Source organism: Myotis daubentonii, chromosome 11, assembly GCF_963259705.1.
Source record: "Myotis daubentonii chromosome 11, mMyoDau2.1, whole genome shotgun sequence".
Lineage (NCBI taxonomy): Eukaryota > Metazoa > Chordata > Mammalia > Chiroptera > Vespertilionidae > Myotis > Myotis daubentonii.
The window spans coordinates 61,042,615-61,065,620 of record NC_081850.1 but is presented as its reverse complement, the minus strand read 5'-3'; the positions used below and the strand labels follow the sequence as shown (position 1 = coordinate 61,065,620).

Below are 23,006 nucleotides of genomic sequence, written 5' to 3'. Positions count from 1 at the left end.
TCTCCATTCGAGAACTTTCAGAGAGACTACACCTTGTTTTCCAAATGGAAAGGAAACTAAGAGTCAGAAGGAAGCCGAGAGGACAATAACCTAGGAACTCAAGAACCGAAACATGATGCCCAAACCACAAATAGGGCTCAAAAGAGCGAGAAACTCTGCAGAGCAGAAGCCCGTGTATCAAGAACCAAGGCCACTGGCTCAAAATGCATGAGAGCGCTGAACTATATCAGACAGGCCGAGGTTAGTCTAGATTTACCTGATAAATCCTCTGCGATCCCAAATTCATCCTTTATAGACGAAAACTCCACCTCGGTCTGATTGCTGGCATTCATGGACCCGGATCGTGGCTCATGCGCGTTGTCTTCGGCAACATCAGTGGGCTGCAGAAACGCCGTGTGGACATCCTGAATGTGCGCCTTGAGATCCTCATAGGATGGGGCTCTGAAGTCACAGCCATCACACTGAAGCACCTCCATGATCGGGGTCTACCCTCTCACATCAGGGACCTGTGGCAGAAGGCACAACGAAACGTCTTAAGGAAGGTAGGGAATGCACAGCCCAAGTCGATGAGGCTGAAGTCATTCCTGGAGAAAATTCTAGTATCGGCAGATTTTGCTTACTAAGCTCTACCAGTTGGAACACTGGCTAGAGGAAGGCCATCAGACATAACGGGGATGATGTCCTTGACTTCATAACTTCAAAGAAGGAAAGAAAAAGAAAACCACCCAGATAAACTTTTATTGGCTTGATAAATCTTCAAATGCCATTTGTCAAGGAAATGTCCAGAGTTCTAGTACTTTCTGAATTTCTTGACCAAATTCGAATTTCTTGGTAAGTTAATTCTGATTGTGGTTCTGGCTTGGGCCCATTTTCTTTTTTGAAATAGAGGCTGTCCATACAGAGGAAAAGAAAAAACTTCAATCTCCATTTGCCGTTTTAGTTTCATAACACTGATGTCTTACCACTACATTGTGAAACAGTATGGCATCTCAGAGTGGTGGTAAAGAGAGCTTTTATTGGACCTTTTATTATTTTAATCTTAATAATTTTAAGAAATAAAAATTTTAAAAATAATTTTATTATTTTAATTTAACATCTTAACTAATATTGGGATACACCTCTTTCCTCCCTTCCCCAAACACTTTAGTTGGCTTTTCTTTTTTTTTTAATGAGCTAAATGGTTATTTGCTTTTTACTACCCACCAATTATAACTTAACAGCTTCTCCAATCTAATTAGGTCATAAAATATTTCTCATGAGGTTCTCAAACAACCAACTTTAAGATGACAATCCAGTTTCTTGTTGAAAGTTTGCACCTTGGTACCTCCATTTCCATGAAGGCAACAGACAGAAACTCGCAGTCTTTAAGAGGGGCTTCCAAGTCACGACTTTTAAAAATCTTTTCCCATTTCTCTCCTTTACAAATGTGACGTGTATACTTGAACACACACACACACACACACACACAAACACAGGCTGTGAACCTGATGTAGAATAATTTTTAAAACTTGCCCAGCTACCTTCATTCTGCTATTTAAAATGGGATAGAAACATAGAGACAGCTTCCCACGAACTCAATGGAGAGTCCCATCATTAAGAAGTTAACAATGCAGAAGGTACAGGCCTTCCTACCATAACGTATATTCGGAGTGGAGATAACCAACTGTTACCTTAATGAGCGAGTGAGTTCATGGAGCTCACCCACCGCAAACTCTACCGAGTCACTGCAATCTAGAACCAGATGTCTAAGAGCAAACAAATCTCTCCACACTTTTATTGTGCAGCAGCTTTCTCGACTTTCATTGGAGAAGACACCTTATGCCTGCGGGAGAACAAAGTCTAGTAGTATGTCCATGTAGTAGAAGCAGCCGATGCGGGAGGATTTTCCATGAAGGCATGCTCCTGCTGATAGCCTACTAAAATAACTTCTGGCAAGTCCAGCTCTGGGCAGACAGGGGCCTGCAGAGTGAGGTGCAGATATGCACCTCCTCTTCTCTCCCCGGGCAATCTATCCTTTTTCAATAAACATCGAGCCAGAGTCTTTTCAGCTAAGTCTCAATATTCCAGATACACAAGCTTTTAGGTCTAAGCACCAACCCAAATTGTGTGGAAGAGGGTTGCTATCAGCTCTGGATCGAGTTACAGCAGCCACCCAGGCCCCACCCCACTTCTCTCGCACAGTCCATTAGACCTGAAAACAAATTTTTCCATGGTGCAGACGACTCCTGCATTTAGAACACTTCATAGGGAAGAAAAAAAAAAAAGAAAGCAGATCATCCAGTGTGCACTCCCCATCCCCCAAGCTTAGTCCTTTCATCTCAGCCAAACAAGCCACAGCTCTGCCGAATGTGTTTATCACACTTCCAAGAGATAGGAGCCCTGCGTCACTGGAGCCCTAAGACTGGCTGAGCTGCCCTCGTCCTGAGCTTCAGCGCAGCCATTTTAGCTCCGGGCACAACATGGATTCTCTGGGATTCGGCTGGGCTGACACTCGGCAATGAGCCTCCAAGAGCAGCCTGGGCTCCTCCTAGGCTCTTCTCCTCCCAACAAAGAACAAACTGTTTTCATTCCTTTCCCAAAAAAGCTGCACCTCTCTCCTCCTCACATGTCATGCACCAAGATTTCCGAAGGTTCTATTATCCCATGATTGATAGGCTGGTCCCTTGGTCCCAGCAGAGCACTGGCTACTACAGGACCACCCTGGACCAGACCCTACGCTCCAGCAGGATTGGGGGGCGGGGTGGGGGAACCTCCAGAATGCCTTGGCTTCTTGGGAGTCGTCCTTCCACACACGCAGAAGACATACCATCCGACGCTGCTTGCCAGATTCCAAAGTCTAATGACCTTTGTTAATCACCAGCCAGTCTGTCTGCATCAGCAGACCCTGCCAACAGACACACCCTTCCACACAAAGGCTGTAGCTATTCCTTTTAAAAGAGGTTCTCTGAAAGCTCCATTGTGTAGCCGGGAGGAAAACAAAATCTCTTCCCTTCGAAACTTCAAGCCTTTAGAAATAATGCAACAAAAGCCTTTCTGCTGTGTCTTTTGGGAAAGTTGGGAGCCCGGTTTGCGCAACATCAACACAAACGATGGTTCTGCACAAGGAAAGCAGGGCACCTTCAGCGTTCAGTCATCCACCCAGAGATGAAATTCCTCTCTCTGTGCCGGCCACAAACACCTCGGGCTCTTCCGAAGCTGCTAAGGATTCTAACTTCACCGGAAGCAAACACAAACCAACAGTCTCCTTGTTCAGCTACAAAGGAGATTAAAGGGTTATGAGATCAGAAAAAAAAAAAAAAAGCCACTGATTTGGAAAAAAGAAGAGATGATGAAAGTGATTTCCTAATGGGTTCTAGCTTTAATGTTGTGGCAGCCTCTACCTCAAAAATAGCTCAGAGCCTTGGAAGAGGTTAATCTCCAGGCTGCTGAGAGAACCAGCGTCGGGTACAGCTGAGTGGCCTTCAATTTGACGTCTGCACCAAGTACAGAAATGAGGATGTCGCCTCCTTGGAAAGCCATTTTGTCTTTGTGTACACATTTCTCCTGAAGACGCCGACAGAAGAAAACAGAAATTGCCAGCATGGCCCAAACAATCAAAACAGAAACTTGATGTGGTTGTGAGACTGAGGAGGTACCCATGTGCAAGGAGGCAGAGGAGGAGGAAAAGGTATGAGGGGAAGGGAGAGACAATGAAAACTGGGCCCAAGGACGACCCATCCATCAACCAGAGGATGTTTTTTGCAGCAGATGGTAATCCTCTGAGAAACCAACAACAAGGAGGAAAAAGATGAGAAATAAGTTTTATGAAATTGACTGCTCCAGCAACCCTAAAAGGCTAAACTAGACTGATCTGCTACAAAATTGGGGTTTAAAATCAAAAGCCTTGATCTCACATCTACTTACTTCATTTAAAAATACTGTCATAATGAGATTAGCAATGGTTTTTCCCCCCTCACTGACCAAATCAGCAAAATCAAAAGCAGAAGCAGCTTATAAATTAACTAAAAAGAAATGTTATTTCAAAAGATCATGAGATGAATCTACAAATCAAACAAGCACCCTTCCCACTCTCTGTCTCCTGCTGGGGTCCCCAGCAGGTCCAGGGGTCCCCAAAGGTGAGGACGGAGTCGGCGAATAAGGAATGACACGGAGACAGCGTCCAGTTGATCAGCAGCCTAGCCAGGATCTCTAGCCAGGATCTCCAGCAAAGTTCTGGTTAGGTTCTGTGTCCATGTTCTCTTGTTAGGTTCTCCAGGTTCTCCAGCCAGGTTCTGTAGCCATGTTCCCTCGCTAGGTTCTCCAGCCAGGTTCTGTCCAGGTTCTCCAGCCAGGTTCAGTCACCAGGTTCTAGTCAGGTTCTCTTGCCATGTTCTATCCAGGTTCTAAAGCCAGGTTCTGTCTCTAGGTTCTTCAGCCAGGTTCTGTCTCTAGGTTCTGTGGCCAGTTTCTGTCCAGGATCTTTTGCCATGTTCTCTCCAGCGAAGTTCTTCTGTCTCTAGGTTCTGTGTAGGTTCTGTGTCTAGGTTCTGTTTTCTGTTGTCTTGTTACATCTGTATTTATACCAGTTGATTCCAATCATATCAATCTCTATTCCAAAGGTTAGGGCGTTTCTTATCTCCATTCCAGGGAGTAATGATTATGTAGCTTAAGCATGATTGTTCGTAGTTAAAGTGATTAATTACCCGCTTGGCAATTAGTTAAGGGGTTTTATTCCCTCCCTAACTTCAGGGGAAAATCCCTACCTGGGGAAACAACCTGTCTCAGAGAGGTGACCTTGGTTAAAACACATAGTGCCAAGAAGGTGAGCAAACATATTAAGAACAGTATGCCATATATGCCAGGTCCCTTGAAACAGCAAGGATGGACCGGCTCCCGGCAAATTCCCCCTTTTTTATTTTTTAAAAGCAGGCATTAAAAAGAAAAACCCCAAATGCTCTCTTGTATCCATTTTAAGAGTAGGATTGGCGCTTTCCGCTATTACCTGAGTCCTGATCTATCACCCCAGGGAGAGCTTGCCAATCCTGCACTTTCCCGGGGTGGAAAGGCTGCAGTGGGGTTAAGGATAAGGCTCCTTGGGCCTCCTCCCATGCCTTTACATTTACCTTTCCTTCCTCAGAAAAGCATGGACATACTTCTTGTATAAAACGTTCTGTCTGACTGGGAGTAACCTTAATTCCTCTGCTAGCAAGCATATGTGTTAAAAGATCAATACAGAGTCTTCTTTCTTTGGACTCAGTATGGCACATCTTCTCAATCTAAGAATCAATACAGAGTCTTCTTTCTTTGGACTCAGTATGGCACATCTTCTCAATCTAAGTTCTGTACTATCCACCTTCTTACCCTACTTATCCTCTATAGGGGGGGTCTGCAGTACCCTGGTGGAGTCCTATCCGTCCCGAGTGTGGGGTTCTCAATGGGGGGGGGGGGAGGAGCTTACCTAGGGGAATCCTGTTCCAGGGGTTCCCAAAGGTGTGGACGGAGTCGACGAAGACTATCCACCCTCTTCCTACGGTGGAGTCCGATCCGTCCCGAGTGTGGGGCGCTTACCTGGGGGTCCTTGTTCAGGCGCCAGATGCTGGGGTCCAACCCCAGCAGGTCCAGAGGTCCCCAAAGGTGTGGATAGAGTCAGCGAAGAAGGAATGACACCGAGACAGCCTTCAGTTGATCAGCAGCCTAGCCAGGATCTCCAGCGAAGTTCTGGTGTTTATTGTCTTGTTACATCTGTATTTATACCAGTTGATTTTAATCCTGTCAATTTCTATTGCAAAGGTTAGGGCGTTTCTTATCTCCATTCCAGGGAGTAAAGATTATGTAGCTTAAGCGTGATTGTTTGTAGTTAAAGTGATTAACTACCCGCCTGGCACTTAGTTAAGGAGTTTTATCCCCTCCCTGACTTCAGGGGAAAATCCCTACCTGGGGAAACAACCTTTCTCGGAGAGGTGACCTTGGTTAAAACACACAGCGCTAAGGGGAGCAAACATATTAAGAACAGTATGCTATATACGCCAGGTCCCTTGAAACATATGCTGTGCAGATGTTTCTTTCCTGCAGCGACTGTGTCAAGCAGCAAGGATGGACCGGCTTCCGGCAGTCTCCTATTCCCCATACAGTAGTTCTACCGGGTGACTAGACTCTGAACACCACCCATGATGACACTGGCTAGGTGACTCTGGATTCATTCTCCAATAACCTCACACTCATGTGCTAGGTCCCCCTAACATGGAAGACCTAGACCAGTGGCTCTCAACCTTCTGGCCTTTAAATACAGTTCCTCATGTTGTGACCCAACCATAAAATTATTTTCGTTGCTACTTCATAACTGTAATGTTGCTACTGTTATGAAGCATAATGTAACTATCTGATATGTAGGCTGGTCTTAGGCGACCCTGTGAAAGGGTCGTTCGACCGCCAAAGGGGTCACGACCCACAGGTTGAGAACCACTGCCCTAGACCAGTGGTCAGCAAACTCATCAGTCAACAGAGCCAAATATCAACAGTACAACGATTGAAATTTCTTTTGAGAGCCAAATTTTTTAAACTTATCAACTATATAGGTAGGTACATTGTTAATAACTTAATTAGGGTACTCCTAAGGCTTAGGAAGAGCCACACTCAAGGGGCCAAAGAGCCGCATGTGGCTCCCGAGCCGCAGTTTGCCGACCATGGCCCTAGACCAGGGGTGCGCAAACTTTTTGACTCGAGGGCCACAATGGGTTCTTAAACTGGACCGGAGGGCCGGAACAAAAGCATGGATGGAGTGTTTGTGTGAACTAATATAAATTCAAAGTAAACATCATTACATAAAAGGGTGCGGTCTTTTTTTTTTTTAGTTTTATTCATTTCAAACGGGCCGGATTCGGCCCGCGGGCCGTAGTTTGCCCATGGCTGCCCTAGACCATCTGGCTACTCATTACTCTCCAGTTCTTATTATCTATCAGCTGTTGATTCGTTCAACTTACATGGATAGTTTCGCGAATTCAAAATGTGGGGTTTTGATGGGAAACCCCAAATCCAATTTTCCATATTTGAAAAACTCTTAGAGTCACATTTAAAGCAAACCCAAAGGTTTTGTTAAAGGTTTGGAATACACGCATGAGAATGGGGAAAGGGAAGTTATGGGAATAGGCCGCTCTTTCTCCACCTTAAGAACACCAATGTGAATATGTACCGTCTGCCCACACACTATCTGTGCGCAGAACTCCTGGGATCCATCAGGCCTCCGTTGTCTTCCTGTGAAGGTGAAAGGAGACAATCCACAGCTCCATGGGGAGTCCTTCCAACTCACTGCGCAGGAGTAACTGGAGATGGGGGAGGTGCCTTGATGGTTCACAGCGTTCTCGCCATCCACGCTTGCCCAGGTTGGGCACTGATCTTTAAGTCTGCATGGCCCAGGAGCAGAAACCTGGTCTTCAAGTCAAAATCCCAACTGTCTCCCGGAGGGGCCCAGATTAAACACGCAGGCCTTGCCTGGATCTGACCAGTCCTCTGACTGTAGGACTGCAGACCAGAAATGAAGCTGCGAGGCACCCCCGCCACAGGGACTCAGCAGCAACTAATTATAACCTTCAGGGCCTTTGAGAAACAGAACCAGAAACACCATCAGGTGCTTTTCCTTTGTCCACTCCAGAAACCTAGTTTCACTTAAGACAGCGAGCTCCCCAGTTCTCCTGAATCACAATTCTAATAAAAGGCTTTAGTCTGAGCACCTGTTGCTTGTGCCTTTCTTACTTTCCTGTCCTACCAGTAGAAAACACAATTATCCAAAGACAGGTAGTAGAATTACATACATTTTGGAGTAGCTCAGCTAGAAAAACAAAAATCAGGAGCTTAAAGATCTTTCTACAAATGTTTTTGCAGATCAGAAACTGTTGAAACGAGGAGGTCAAAGAGCTGTGGGTTGTTGGGGGGGGAGGGTTAATGTTTCTATTTGCAAGCCCCAGGACCATGGTTTGGGAGGAATTTTCATGCTTAGGGTGAAAAATGTGGGAGGGGTGAATCACTAATTAATCCACTTGTGAATGTTAGGTTGCTACTCTTAGCAACAAGGGTGTTCTATATCAGTGGTGACCACTTGGTGGTCCATAAGGTCCTAAAGGTTGGAAACTGCTGTTCTATATCACTTATCATCATGGTCAAAGCGGGAGTCCTAATATTTGAAAATGCAAATATAATATGTCTCTCTTTCATATAATACATATATATGTAATTTTTAAAATTTAATTTGAACTCAGACATGAGCATGTGCACTCCAAATTAATAGGAGATCTGTTGGCAAAATAAACCAACAAAGAACATCCAAAACAAGCTACCTCCATCGATCTCACAGCATTTGGTACGACTATAGATCCTAGCTCACCATGTGGTGTCTTCAAATGTCCTATCAAATGTTGATACTGTTTGCTACATGATCTAAGCAGTTCTGTGTACTCTTGGCAATCACCACACTAATGAAAGGTTTAACATATCAGGGAGGATAAATAATTAAGGAATTCAGAAGGGAGACACAGCTGCTCTTCAAAACCAAATTTTCAGAAGAGAAAGAATTAATTTGCAACCACATATGTAACCCCCAATATGAGACTGAATTTACATAGTAGCAGAGAAATACCATGAGACCTTGAATCCTGCCAATGCAGGTGGCCTCTGTGCTACGTGGTCGGCCTGGTCCATCTGTGGAACCTTGTCCATTACATGCAAAGTCTGAAGCCGGCAATTTGTGGATTAATAACCCAGTCACCTTCTGGCCAAGAAAGCTAGTCTTCAGGTTATCTATTTTAGCTTTGTTCTCCTGCATACAGTTTTCAAGTATTACAGAGCATGCTGGGTAATATTTCCTAACAGATACCTTTGAGATCATCATTAAAATGAGATGAGCACCTAGGGATGTAATCCAAGTGACTACAAAAATGCCAGGTATGTAAATAAGCAGTGATTCGGGCTGAGCGACCTGTTATGAAAGTGAGTGTCTAATACAGAAGGAGATAGTACATACCTTCTGGAGAATTCATGCATTCCTTTGCAATGATATAAGGCTAATGGAGGCCAACAAGCCAATAGGCAGCCTGCCAGCTCCCCTGTCCTTAGAAAAGGAAGCGTGTGATTTGAACGAGGAGATAAAAGAGGAGAGAAGGGACTGGAAAAGAAAGGGAATCTCAGTAGCTTCAGACTTCATTGTCTGTAAAGGGAGACCTTCAGTGCACCAGATAACTCTTAATTCTGAGACGTGTCCTGACAATATTCTCCTCGAGAAACAAAACGAATCCTTACACTAAAATTCTCAAAAGACAACCATGACAAGAGAGATCCCAGCTCATCTCACTCTTTCAAATGACGGAAAACCATTCTTGGTGTTGACTGAATTCCCTGGAATAGCCTGGTCCCATCAGGAAGTTCCCTGGAAACGTTGAGCCCATTCTTGCCCTAGCATTTAGGGCCAGAGAACACTGATTTCTCTCCTCTTGAGCCAACCCTCACCCAAACGGCAGAGACAGAAAATCACGGTGCTCCTTTACAGACTCTTCCGAATGCTGGCTGGGTTTCTACAGACACTTTTCACACTACAAGAACTCTCATTATAAAAATTGTAAAATTAAAGGGAAGTTGCAGATATGCTGCTGGGTCTTCATTACAGAAGTGATTAAGACGCAGACTACGCAGAAGCTGCGGTGCAAGGCATTTTCCACACCATGGAGGACCAGGCGGTGCACGGGGTCCCTCTTCTGTGGGTCTGAACGCTTGACTGACCTCAAGCCTTGGCCATAGCTGTTTTCTGGCACGAAAGGTTTGAGTTCTACGTTTTCAGTGAATGAATCCAGAAACCATTTTAACAATATACCTTATCTCAATTAGCATTCAGAGGGGGGGGGAAAGACCCCCAAATGATGTATGGTTGGCATGTGGACAGTGTAAGGAAGTTTTGTTACAACTTCTTTTACTTGGGGAAAAGCCCACAGCTGTCCCAATCTCATTCCTCTGAGACTTGCTCACCACCTTCTAGGCTCTTCGTTTGCTCAGAAAATTCAGACAAGTCACTTCCTTGAGAGGAGAACCGTCCCTCCCAATTCTGCCTGTATCAGTGGCACACAGGGCCCTGATCCAAGCAAGGCAATGACCTTTACGATCTAAATTTTTATATCTGATAAAACCGATTACACGAGCCTGGCACATGGGTCTGTCTGTCCCTCTCCAAACCATGGCTCCTGATCTGATAAAGCCCTAAGCAGACTGGGATGGCTGGGATGGTGTAGGTCATGACCACATTCATAATTAATTCTTCCTCCCCCAAAAGACGGTCATTTTCTTCCCCACTCCCCTTGGCCTCCACCTTTAGCAGAAGCCATTAGGCTATCCTCCCGCCTAATTAAACTAACCACTGGGCCCTTTCAGGTCCACTAATAAAACTTTACAATATGAACAAACAAACAAACACAGTATGTGTTTATGGATAGGACCAGCAGATACCCAAGAATTTGGATTTTTTTTTTTTTAAGGTAGCTAAGAAATTTTTCCCCCTTCACAATTCCCATTCTACTTTTCCATGAGTTAAGTTCACTCCTAAAAATCACTGCACCCCAAAACCTTCTAAACAGAAGGTTAAGACGTGTGTCTGTCAACACCACAGTAGAATTTATCACCGTGTGAAAACACGGCAGTGCTCAGGTGCGTGGGTCAAGCCCACATTCCATGAAGCCTTGATAAATCTCACCTTTGCCCCACAAACTTAGGTTTTTCAGCTTAATCACTATCGGCCTGCTCTAAAATTAAGTGACAAGGATACAGCAATGCCTACCTAGCAAGTAAGAGAATTGGTTCCCAGCAGGCGTGATGACGCTGCCTGCCATCTTCACCTGCAGCCAAGTCTGGAGAAGCCTTTCCTTGGATCATTTTGTTAAATGAAGAGATCAGATTATGATGTTCTACCTTTTGGTACAAAAGGTGTGTTTTAGAAGATTTCCTTCTCAGATTTTCAAAAGATTCCCCCCCCTCGCCCCCGCCCCGCCCCTAATTCATTCCCTTATTATGATTGTTCAGAGACAAATGCCCAGTTTTACATGGCTGACTCCTCATCATTCTGGTTTGGGCTGAAAGGTTTTATCCAAGGGGTTTTTCCTGACAACTCCATCTAACATTAGCCCACCCTCCCCACCCCATGGAATCCAGCCCCCTGTCCACAACCCTGACTGCACTCACTTTTTATCATCTTATGCTGTTTTACTTTTTTCACGGTTGACATGATACCTATTTGTTTTGTCTCCCTCCCCTAGAACATCAGCACTCTGAGAGCAGGTCCATGCCCGTCTATGTACATTGCTATCTTTAGCACTGGGGACACTTCACACCAATGGGTACTCAGCAAATGTTGAATGAATGAATGAATGAATGAATCAAAGCTTCTGAATTATAGGAGTCCAATAGAACATAAAAAGATTTATGATGAGTTAAATTCTTCTACTAACCTTATGTTATCATTGAGCAGTCATCCCAACCAGTGGCAATTTTGTTGCCTCTCCATCTCCCCACCCCACACCAGGGATATCTGGCAGTATCTGGAGACATTTTTGGTTCTTACAATTGATGGAGGGTGCTACTGGCATCTACTAGGTGGAGGGATTCTACTAACTATTCTACAATGTACAGGTCAGCCCCAACAACAAAGAGTGATCTGGTCCAAAATGTCACCACGGTGCCGAGGCTGGAAACCCTGTCACAAGCAGTCTCTGCATTTAACCTACCTGCCCTTACAAGCCTTTCATGGGGGCCTGGCTGGGGCATTTCTGGACTAGACGATCGGCGCGTTCTTTCCTAATTTAAAGATTTTAGGATTCTATGTTTCTAAATTATCTTAGTGGCCTTCATGTCATATGATATCACAAGCTTTTAGTTTTATTCTTCCGATTTGGGTCTTTTACTGAAAACTTTTCAAGAAGATTTTTTGAGCGATAAGGCCCTTGCACTGTTAATGATCGTGTGGGCTTTGTGGGAAAGGGGTCGATGTCATTACAAATGGTCAAATCCTACACTTGGCATGTGGCTTTCAACTACAATTTCTGTAAAAAACACGATGCATAATTTTTCCAGTTCAACATATAGAATTACCTTCTCTCCCATTGATGGGGCCCCCAGGCTACTCAAAATCACTTCTTATATCTCCAGGGGCCAGCACAGGTCTGGCCCTGATGAGATCTTGGTATGAATGAGTGTCTGTATGCCTGCTTTCCAGGAGAAAATTAACCCAGGGTACCAACACGAACTAAACATTCAGGAAGCTAAGTAATTCCAGAGAGCCTCTGTGACCAGAAAAACCAAACAAAACCGAGGGCTGTGTGACAGTGCCCACACTGCACCTACTGAAGCTCATGAAGCCACGTCACAATGATAAATGCGCTAACCATTGGGCACTAGGAATTCTAATTCTAAGTCCCCACTTGTCCTTGATATTTGAGTAAGTGGCCATCTTCCTTTTCCTGGTCATCATCCATGGGGAAGGTGCTCTGGTTGCCTCATCCCACTCTCGTATTTATAACTTTGCTAAGCTCCCCTGAACTGAAGTGCCACTTGGAAATATCATCTGCAGCCACACTGGAAACTATTTGGTTGCTTTCCCTGCACAGAAACCATTTAATTCTTGTCTGCAAGGATTCTGGGAAGGCTGAGGAACAATTCTCCCTTACACCTCCACATTCTTTACACTTTTGCATGGAGGGAAGTATAACGAAATTAGGCAGGAATGGAGTTTCTCTCCTTTGCCTCCTTGAAAAGTACTGAAACAAATGTGACTGTGCTTTCCTTAAATCAAATAAAAGAATTCATTCTAAAAGCTAATTATCTATAGGCTCACAATGTCCATTAGAAAGGAGATATTAAAGAACACGTGATCCAACCTGATCCATTCTATTCGTTTTTCAGATCATGAAACTGAGGTCTCAGGAAATATAACCTGCCCCAGGCTCCTGGAACACAAACTCTATGAAGCCAGAAAAAAAAAAGGGGGGGGGGGCAACTTTTGAATTCTACAGTTTGAGAATGGAAAGTAGCAGTAAAGACACTCTATAAATGTTATTCAGTTCATTAGTAGCTATTCCCACTTAAAGCTCATGCCCATATATTCTCACTGAGACTAGTCTTTCTTCCCTGGGGAGGCAGATTCCAAAATAAGCCCCCGTGTCTCTTCGGCTCTGAATTCTCCACTCAGGACAGTCCCTGAAAACCTGCAAAACTCATCGTCTGCCACTTGACTGTTCAGAGATCTCCTTAGGCATGCAAGCAGTGTGCTCATACTTTGGAAAGACATTTGGAAGACTGAAAGTTGCTGACAAAGGTATACACAGAAGAACAAGAGCTATAACACTGAATTATCTTTCTTCAGAATCCAACCTCACGGAATCAGAGCAAGGTTATGTAGGAGCTTTATGTCTGCCAAATCTACCCCATGAGGAACATCGCCTTGTTTCTCATGGAAAATGTGCAGTGCCAACAGAGCCACTGACGGGGCGGGCTGAATGAGCCTGCGGGGGCTCTGGAAGTACAGGGTCAGTTCATTTACAACGGAAAGGAGAAGAGCAGTCAGTCCCTCAAATGCCTGGCAAGGAAGCCAGTCTTCTCGTGGCACAGCTACTGAGTGGCTCAGACCAGTAATTCCAGAATATTGTCGAGACCGGATTTCACCTCGAATATACTGTGTTCTGAAATCAACCACAGATGGAGTATTTTACCACATTTATGAATATATGTGTGTATGCGTGTGTGTGTGTGTGTGTATCCTTTAGTTATCTCTATTTCCAGTAGATATCTATATCTATTTGAATATAAAAAAGCAAAATGTATCAGAAATACTCTCCATAAGGGTCTCTCTTATAAAATAAATCTTTATCATAGTGAAGAGAATGGTTTAAGAAGGTGCTGAGATCTGCATGTTTGGCCATGTTTTTCCTCCATGTAGAAAGAATACTTTTACCTACATTTTGAAGGTCCAAGGAATTCCCTTCCTTTAAGACAGCGGCTCTCAACCTGTGGGTCGCGACCCCTTTGGGGGTCGAACGACCCTTTCACAGGGGTCGCCTAAGACCATCGGAAAACATATATATAATTACATATGTTTTTTGTGATTAATCACTATGCTTTAATTATGTTCAATTTGTAACAATGAAAATACATCCTGCATATCAGATATTTACATTACGGTTCATAACAGTAGCAAAATTACAGTTATGAAGTAGCAACGAAAATAATTTTATGGTGGTGGTGGGGGTCACCACAACATGAGGAACTGTATTAAAGGGTCACGGCATTTGGAAGGTTGAGAACCACTGCTTTAAGACAATGTTTCTCAACTGTATCCTGCCCGGGAATTTAACCATGACTTTGTAGACTGCTTGAAGGGGTTACAGAAGAAAGACAAACCATCAAGATCCCAAATCAGGTTCTGAAAGCAAAATTAAGTAGATCTTTAGGAGAACATTTAAAGAGATATCATCCTCATTGTTTAGGGGCCAAGAGAAAGTTCTGATAATTATGTCCCAATCAAAGATAAATAAGTTAGGGGGAAAAATGAACTAAGGGAGGGAAAAGGGGTGACAGAAAGAAACAGGGCACAAAAAAGGCCAGTGAATTATCTATTTTGAAAGAACAGGGCACAGAAGAAAAGTATACACAACAATTAACAGAGGTACTAGAAAAGAACAGATCAAAGATGAGATGATAAGACATCAGAATGAGATGAAAGGGGAGCTGGCAGTTGTAGAAAGAAACCAAGGACAAAAATGATATTGCAGAACCAATAAATATATTAACGTAATAAGAGGTAAAATCCACAAACCAGAAACAAAGTTGATGATGTGGAAAACAGTCTTCAAAAAACTGACAAAATGCAAAGGAGAAGGACAAGTAGATGAAAGCAAGTAGAGAAGATGACAGATGAGAAGGTTTGAAAGTAGAGATCCAACATACAGATAAAAGGTATTCCAGAAGCAGACAGCAAAACAAAACAGAGCCAAACAAAATATGCTCAAATCTGTGTGACAGAAAATAACTTTGTTGAAATACAGGAATATCAGATATTCCAGGAGAAACTTAGAGGATCATCAGAATCGAGACATATTAATGATAAACATGGAATTCTATAAAATCAAGATATTTAAAAATTAATCGCTGACAAGGGAAAAGGGAAAAAGGTCACGCAGCCTCTGACCTTTTCACAGTAACTGTCAGCGACGGAAAGCAGGGAAGTCTTGAGACAGAGCAAGAGATCCGAGTACTCAGTTCCCAGCTAAATTCACAGCCACGCATAAAAGTAATAATAACTCGTTTTCCATTAGTCAGGGAATGCAGCACTTATTAACTCTTCTTCCAAATCTACTCAGTGATGTAATATCATCCAACCAAGAGAAGATTCAGAATCAATCAAGATCTCAAGAACAGGAAATTTAGAGGCAAGCAGAGGATGTGAGCACCGAATCCACTTACACTTAGAACTAAGATCAAATAATTTATAATTGCAAACAAAATTATAATTCCTTAAATGTAATAAATACAAGAACAGTCAAGTATCTCATGTGATAATAACAATACATTATATAAAATTGGGAAAAACCCTCAAGCATAATAACAGAAATAAAGAGGTGGGGGGAGGGGAAGATAGGATAAATCCAAGCGGGAGAATGGTCTCAACTTTCATAGCAGGACATAAATACTTGATGTTATTTCTTTCTGAAGTAAAGAAAAAAAATTTAAATCCCCTCATAGAGGTATTAGAGCACATAAATTAAAGTTTAAAATTTAATTAGTAATGAAAATAAAAACGGACTAAATAGCTTTTAATTTTTTAATCAAAGAAAACAAAGACCATATAGTAAAAGACAGAGGACAAAGGTAAATTGCACAGAAAGCTGCACGTGAGTGCAAAAAATTAATTAGAAACAAGTATATCTATTTTATCAATAAATGTGAATTAGACAACTGCTACTGTGGAAAATATCCCCAGAGTAGATTAAAAAACAAACTCTAATTGCATTTGTCTACAAAAGACTCATACCAATGACACAAAGTTTAAAAGTAATAATATAATCAAAGATATATAAAAAAATAAGTAGGAATTATGATTAATATTATTCATGGTTAAAAATTCAAGATAAAAATGCTTGTAAGTTTATCCTTAACTTTTACAAAAAAAATAAGCAGAAAATATCCACAGATGTAAAGGAAAATAAATTATCATTTTAAAAGTTCAAAGATAAATGCTTAATAATGTAAAAATGTATAATCCACAATGAAGATTTATCATGCTATTATGCCCTCACCCCCACAACACCAAATAGGTAAAGAAAAAAAAATGGCAACAGATACAAGAAGGAACAGACAGAAGTACTTAATAGATTCAATAGAAGAAGACAACTAAGGATAGAATTAATAGAATTGACTTAAGAGACACATTTCAAATTCCATTTCCTGGAAATAGAAAACACATTTTCATTTCAAGCAACGGTGGGACATTTACAAAGGTTTTCAAATGCCCACGGAGGTTTACAAGAGTCTATAAAACCAAAAGTAAGAGATAATAAATTACAAATAGAAAAAATAGTCCATCATTTCTACTTACTAGTCAACAAAACTTAGGGGAGGGGGGGGGGAGGAAACAAAACATTCCAAGCACTTGGAAAATTTTTAAGAATTTTCTCCTAGCCAAAGCCGGTTTGGCTCAGCGGATAGAGCGTCGGCCTGCGGACTGAAAGGTCCCAGGTTCGATTCCGGTCAAGGGCATGTACCTGGGTTGCAGGCACTTCCCCAGTGGGGGATGTGCAGGAGGCAGCTGATTGATGTTTCTCTCTCATCGATGTTTCTAACTCTCTATCTCTCTCCCTTCCTCTCTGTAAAAAATCAATAAAATATATTTTTTTAAAAAAAGAATTTTCTCCTAAATAATTTATTGGGCAATGAAATAAAACTTCGACAGCAGAATGTGACTTTCAAAATGTTATGTACATAAAATGTGAAATTTGCTAAAAGCTTTACTTAGAGAAAATTTCATAGCTTTATAAGAATTATAAATCAAGAAATAATAGTAATAATTCTTAAAATCAAGAAAGAACACTATTAAATTAATTAAACATCTTAAGAAAAAGGAAAAGAAAAAGGAAAGTGGAAGGATTTAATTAAAATAAAGTAGAAAATCCGAAGTCAAAAAATCAAAAAGCAATAAAATTAACCAAGTGACCACATATTTTCTTTAAAAATATAATACCACATAAAATTAAACAAAAACCATTATCTAGCCTAGTAAGGAATGGGGGGGGGGGGGATGAGAAGAAAACACAAATATAGAAAATTAAGGCTAAAAGGTAGAAAATTAAGGATAAAGAGGTAGAAAATGTTCACCAATGTACAGGAAAATAAAGTATAACTTAAAAATGACTATGTACAACTCTAGGTAATATTTGCAAACCTAACTGTAAGAGATGAACGCCTAGAAATCATCTAAAAAAAAATCAATGTTCGATCTAAATCCGCTTTTCCTCCCGACTTCTCTTTCCTCCCCTCAGATAGGTGCTCCTGCCGATTCACCGTTTCCTTTCTGCCCAGTCGGCTGACGTTTACCTGTCTTCCACTCTTGTGTCAAGTTGAGAAGAGAAAGAGGGTTCCCATCTTCTCCTGCCTTTCCTTCCTCATCTCCTGCGTGCCCGTCCTTTCCCCCCTCTTTTGTTTGCCACATGGAAGGCACGCTCCCGCTCCCACTCCCACTCCCCACAGCTGATTCCTCAGCTTGGGCTCTTGATCCAATCCAATCCAGCCTCCACCGGGGAGCCCAGCTGATCTGCATTTTCAGCTCTGTCTGATACCAGCTAAGTCCTTCCCACCTTAAACTCTCACCCATCCAGGAGGAACCTTCCTCCCTGCCCCCCCCCCACACACACACAAGCATACCCACTCACAGCCCCCCGCCCCCGTCCCTCGGGCCTGTCTCCTTCCCTAGAGAACTGGGAAAACTGAAAGTAGAGGTACAGGTAAAGCCACCTAGGGTTGAATCCCAGCTCCGTGATTTAAGAGCTCTATGAATCCCTGACAAACTAAATTCCCCAAACCTCTATTTCCTCCTCCATGCTAAAGAATCCCATTTCATAGGTATGTTGTGTGGAATAGTCTGGATAGCGATCATAAAGCATTTGGCAGAGTTTCTGGCATACGGAAAGACAATTATAATTGCCATTATTACCATTAACCCTCCCTCCTCAATCCTCTATACCTGACCTTTGCAGCGACCATTCAGCTGAAATCAGTTCACCGTGGTCAGAACGACCTTCTGAGGACCAACGAAAGGCTAGTTTCACTGGCTAACTTTCTTCCACACCCTTCTCCACCACAGCCCACACTCTCCCTGAATACCCACTCCCCCATCACCCCCCATTTGCACCCATCCGTCCGTCTCCATTTAGACCAGGGTTTCTCAACTTTAAGCATCACCATCACTTGGGTCCAGATCGTTGTTTGTTGTGGGGGAAGCTGTCCTGGACGCTGGAGGACATTTCCCAGCATCCCGGCCTGTACCCACTCCCACTGCCCCCAGCGGGAACCGAAGTGTTTCCACTGATCTCACTGAAGACGCTGGGGAGGGAAGGTGGGGGGTGGGGAATCATCCCCAGTGGAGAACCACTTCCTCTCCAAGGCCCTGCCTGGCGCCCCAGGGCTGTGCTGAGGCCCCTTCTCCGTGTTCCTGAATCTCCCAAGCACCTGTCACACAGCACCGTCTGCCTAACTGTCCATCTTGCCACCCTGACCTGAGAGGTCCTTGAAAGCAAGGACTGTGTGAGTTCATTCCCAGCACCGGCCAGTGTCCGGGAACCTACAGAGTCTTCCTCCACCACTTGGAAACATCTTTATCTCTAAGACATACCTTAACACAGACTTTCAAGGGAAGAAAACCCACGCACATTAAATGTAAACTGATTGTAACATGTATCCCTTAAAAAAAAAAAAAGTGTGTCTTTGTACCCAGGAAATAAGGAATCAGGCTAAACTAATGGGCTGTATGAGTTTGGGGGGAAGCAGGGAGAATGGGGGATGTTGGTGAAGGAGCTGAGGATCAGAATTAGCGAAAAGCTTTAGCTCCAATCCCATATGGCTACGAATTCCAGGCCTGGCTGGAGGCTGGAGGCTGTTCTAAGGTAGGTCAGCAGGACCCCTCCACTGGCCTCTTGCCCACTGTTCTCCTCACACACAAGTCCTCTCCTTCCTTAATCTCAACACTGTCCTTGTGTTCAGATTTCCTAGCTGATTTGGGATTTCTGAATTTAGTGGTATGTTTCTACCTTCACCCCCCTTTTCTCATATCCTTGTGCTCCTGCCTCTAGCGATGAAATCTCAGGCAAAGATTGTCCTTACAAAATACTGCTTTCACTCAAAGAGCAATATTGCGTTCCAGAAGGCTGGTCTATTTGGGAGATGAGAAATGTCAAGATTGAAAAGAACTAACTGGTCTCCAAATGGAATTACTCAAAAAAGTAAGTCTTTAAAGATACTAAAACAGAATGAGGTCACCGATGGCCAGGGCTCAGCACAGCACAGGCAAAGCTCTGGTCACCAAAGCTAAGAAGCCCAGACATCCAGCCTGCGTTCTCCTTAAGGAATTCTTAGGAGAATTCCCTAGCAGTTACAGATAGTGAAAAAAATAAGCTGTAAAACAGAAGGCATAGTCTGTTGCTGCCTAAATAATGATGGTAGGAATAAGTTAGTATAGACTTTAGGTACAGGGAGACAATTACCAGGTACATTCCCTAAACCAGGGGTCCTCACACTACGGCCCGCGGGCCACATGCAAATACAAATATTGTATTTGTTCCCGTTTTGTTTTTTTACTTCAAAATAAGATATGTGCAGTGTGCTTAGGAATTTGTTCATAGTTTTTTTTTAAAACTATAGTCCGGCCCTCCAACGGTCTGAGGGACAGTGAACTGGCCCCCTGTTTAAAAAGTTTGAGAACCCCTGCCCTAAACCCTTCGCAGTGAAGTTTTCTCTGGGAGTGCAGTTAAAAGGGACTTTCACTTTCTCTGAATTCCAACTTCTACCATGTTTGTATATTTTTTATTAGTATGTTGGTTTTACAAGCTGGAAATGATTTTTAAAGTTGAAGTGCTTTTAAGAGAAATATGTAAACAAACAAAACAGTCTCCCTATTTAAAAAAATCCCCAAGCCCAAGTCAGCCTGGATTTAAGGGAATGTGCGAGTGTGCGTGTGCGTGTGCGTGTGTGTGATAACTATGGTGTTTAAATCCTTAACGTATCCACACAACACTTCGGCCACGTGAACAAGAGAGGCACGGCCGAGAATGACCACACAACACGTGCTGCCTATTAGCAACCGGAGCAATTGTCAGTGTTTTGCTAGCCCTCTTCACAGCAGGTGCGCCGCCCACACCATTGGAGAAAGGGCAGTTTAGCAGGATCACATTTGAACACAAACGTTAATCAATGGAGCCCACGGAGTGACCATTCGATCCAACGATCACTTCTGTTCCATGAAGCCCTACGGAGGACAAAGCTCGGATCCCAAGGGACTGTCGCTTTACCTTATACCCCCAAACACGTAAAAACATCTTAAATGTCTCTCCAGGAAATAGGAGAAGCCACATAATCCATGACCTCCCCCCCACACCCCCCCCCCCGGAGATATATGGGACGCCAGTCATGACCACCTCACCCCACAACTGAGATAAGGTTGGAAATCTGAGACTAGATGAGGTCAAGTCTGGCTTGGAAGTGTCTCGTCATTGCCAAGGTCCACTTCATCTCACATTTAGACTGGTGAAGAGGGAGTCATTGACCTGGCGCTCTCTGCCTTCATTTAAAAGAAAAATCATTTTCAATTGAGCCCAAAACACATACTTATTGATCAGCTACCATGTGCCAACAGCATCCATTTATTGAACATTTGGGTGCCTACTAGGTTCTGGTATGGTTCTGGATCTAAGAGTAAAGCAAGTAACGCAAGGAGACAAAAGGGAGGTTTGGAAGTTAAAGTACAGTTGGGACAAGACTAACATAAAAAATTAGAGAATGAAGAATTCTAAATACTCTGTAATGAAGTGTGGATTGTTATGGAACAGTCTGCAAGTACCAGTATAATTGGGACAGCTGGGAGGGCAAAGGATGAGGTGGGTCCCTGGGTCTGATAATGAATGTTCTTGAAAGCTAGGCAGGCCAGCCTGGGTCAGTAGAACTAGCAGAGGTTTTAGCAAAGAAAGATAATAGGACCTCATCATCCTAAGGGTTAGAATGGAGCTTTATCGCCTACTACCTGACCTCAGGCAAGATGCAAAACTGCTTTCTCACCTGTATAATGGGACTAAAAATATCCGCCTCCCAGGGATTAAATAAGATAATATCTACGGAGTCTCAAATGTCAGATTCTTCCCTCCCTGGCTTCATTGGGAACTCTTATGAATGAGATAGATGACAGCTAGGTCCTTTCAAGGTGAAGGTCTGGAGGCGGGGGAGCAGGGACGGGCTGGAGGGGGTTGATGTGGGGAAAAAAGGGGACATATGTAATACTTTCAACAATAAAGATTTTTTAAAACACATTATTTTGGGACCACGGAGAGGAATTTATGGGGGCTGGGAAGGGGGAGTAGTGTGAGACAAAAGCTGCTAAAGCAGCTGCTGGCTGGTGTGGCTCAGTTGGTTGAGTGTCATCCTGTGCACCCAAAGGTTTCCGGTTTGATTCCTAGTCAGGGCACATGCGTGAGTTTCAGGCCTGATCCCCAGTAGGGGGCGTGCTGGAGGCAGCTAATCCAATCAATGTCTCACAAGTCTGTTTCTCTCCCTCTGTCTATAAAAAGAAATTAAATATATACATACATATATATAAAATCTTTAAAAAATTAATAAAGCAGCTGCCAAGATGGTCCAGAAATGAGATAAAGTAGGACTAGGCCGGGAAGATGCACTGGGGGTGAAGAGGAGGTGGTCAAACCTAAACCATATTGAGAAGGGAGCAACAACAGAGGCCAATTCTTTCTGTGAACTCCACCTAATGACCAGGTCACCACATCAAGAGTAACTGATGAGATGTGGTCTGGGCTCTTTTTAAAAAACATATATCAAGAAGAGTTATTCAGGGATAGATTTAAAACAATTATACTTTGAACTACATTTTTATATAATCAACGCCAATGAAGGTGTAGAATACCACCCAAGAACTTTAAGAAGCAACAGTCCTTAGGTTGAAATACTTGAACCAGTTGGTTCTTCAGAGATAGTGCATCAACCTATGATAACGGCATTCTTATATATTTTCTATTGAACTAGATAGCAAGGAAATTAACTTGAGGCAGCCCTGTCAGGAAGAAATATAATGTGAGCTATAGATGTAATTTTAAATTTTCTACCAGCCAGAATCAGGTGTAGTTAATTTCAATAATAGTCCATTTTAGCCTACTGTATCCAAAATATTATTTCAACATGTAATCAATACATACACATATCAATGAGATAGTTTACATTCTCTTTTTCCTACTAAGTCTCAAAATTCAGTATATTTGGGTCTTAGAGCAACATCTCCATTCTGACCAGGCATATTTCAAATGCCCAATCGCCACCCATGGCTCAGGGCTACCATCCTGGACCATGTAGAGATAGACAACCTTCAAGTCTCCCTTTGAACAAAGTCCTTACTCAATAGAGTTTTTCATTGGGAACTCACCTTGAGGTAGTCACCTACTGCAGCTGCAGCTAAACATCTGGAGTGAGAGATAAAATGCTAAATCACATCTGTTCCCTGGCTTATAGCCCTGCACTATCTTTCCTTTCCCTTAAGATAAAGACTAACCACTTAGGGATCCCTCCCATTCAAAAACCAGAGTCTGTCACACTAATTTTTATGGATCCTCAAGTAATATCTTGATATCTTATCTCTGTAATAATAGAGCTACGAAGACCTTCCTCAAAGCACACTCTACCTACACGGTCAAGCTGGTTGTTTTCATAACACACCAAACCCAGAGCTGATCCAGCTGAAAAAC

General features: G+C 43.0%; 1 protein-coding gene across 14 annotated transcripts in view; it reads right to left on the bottom strand.

The window, feature by feature from the left end:
* Window positions 1–23,006, bottom strand: part of ZNF462 (zinc finger protein 462) — a 144,985-nt gene that overhangs the window by 81,702 nt on the left and 40,277 nt on the right. For all 14 annotated transcript variants that reach the window (XM_059657569.1, XM_059657563.1, XM_059657562.1 and 11 more), the window contains one exon: window positions 257–506. In XM_059657569.1, the coding sequence (XP_059513552.1) occupies window positions 257–476 (220 nt within the window). In that variant the 5' untranslated portion in view covers window positions 477–506. The remainder of the gene's footprint in view (window positions 1–256; window positions 507–23,006) is intronic.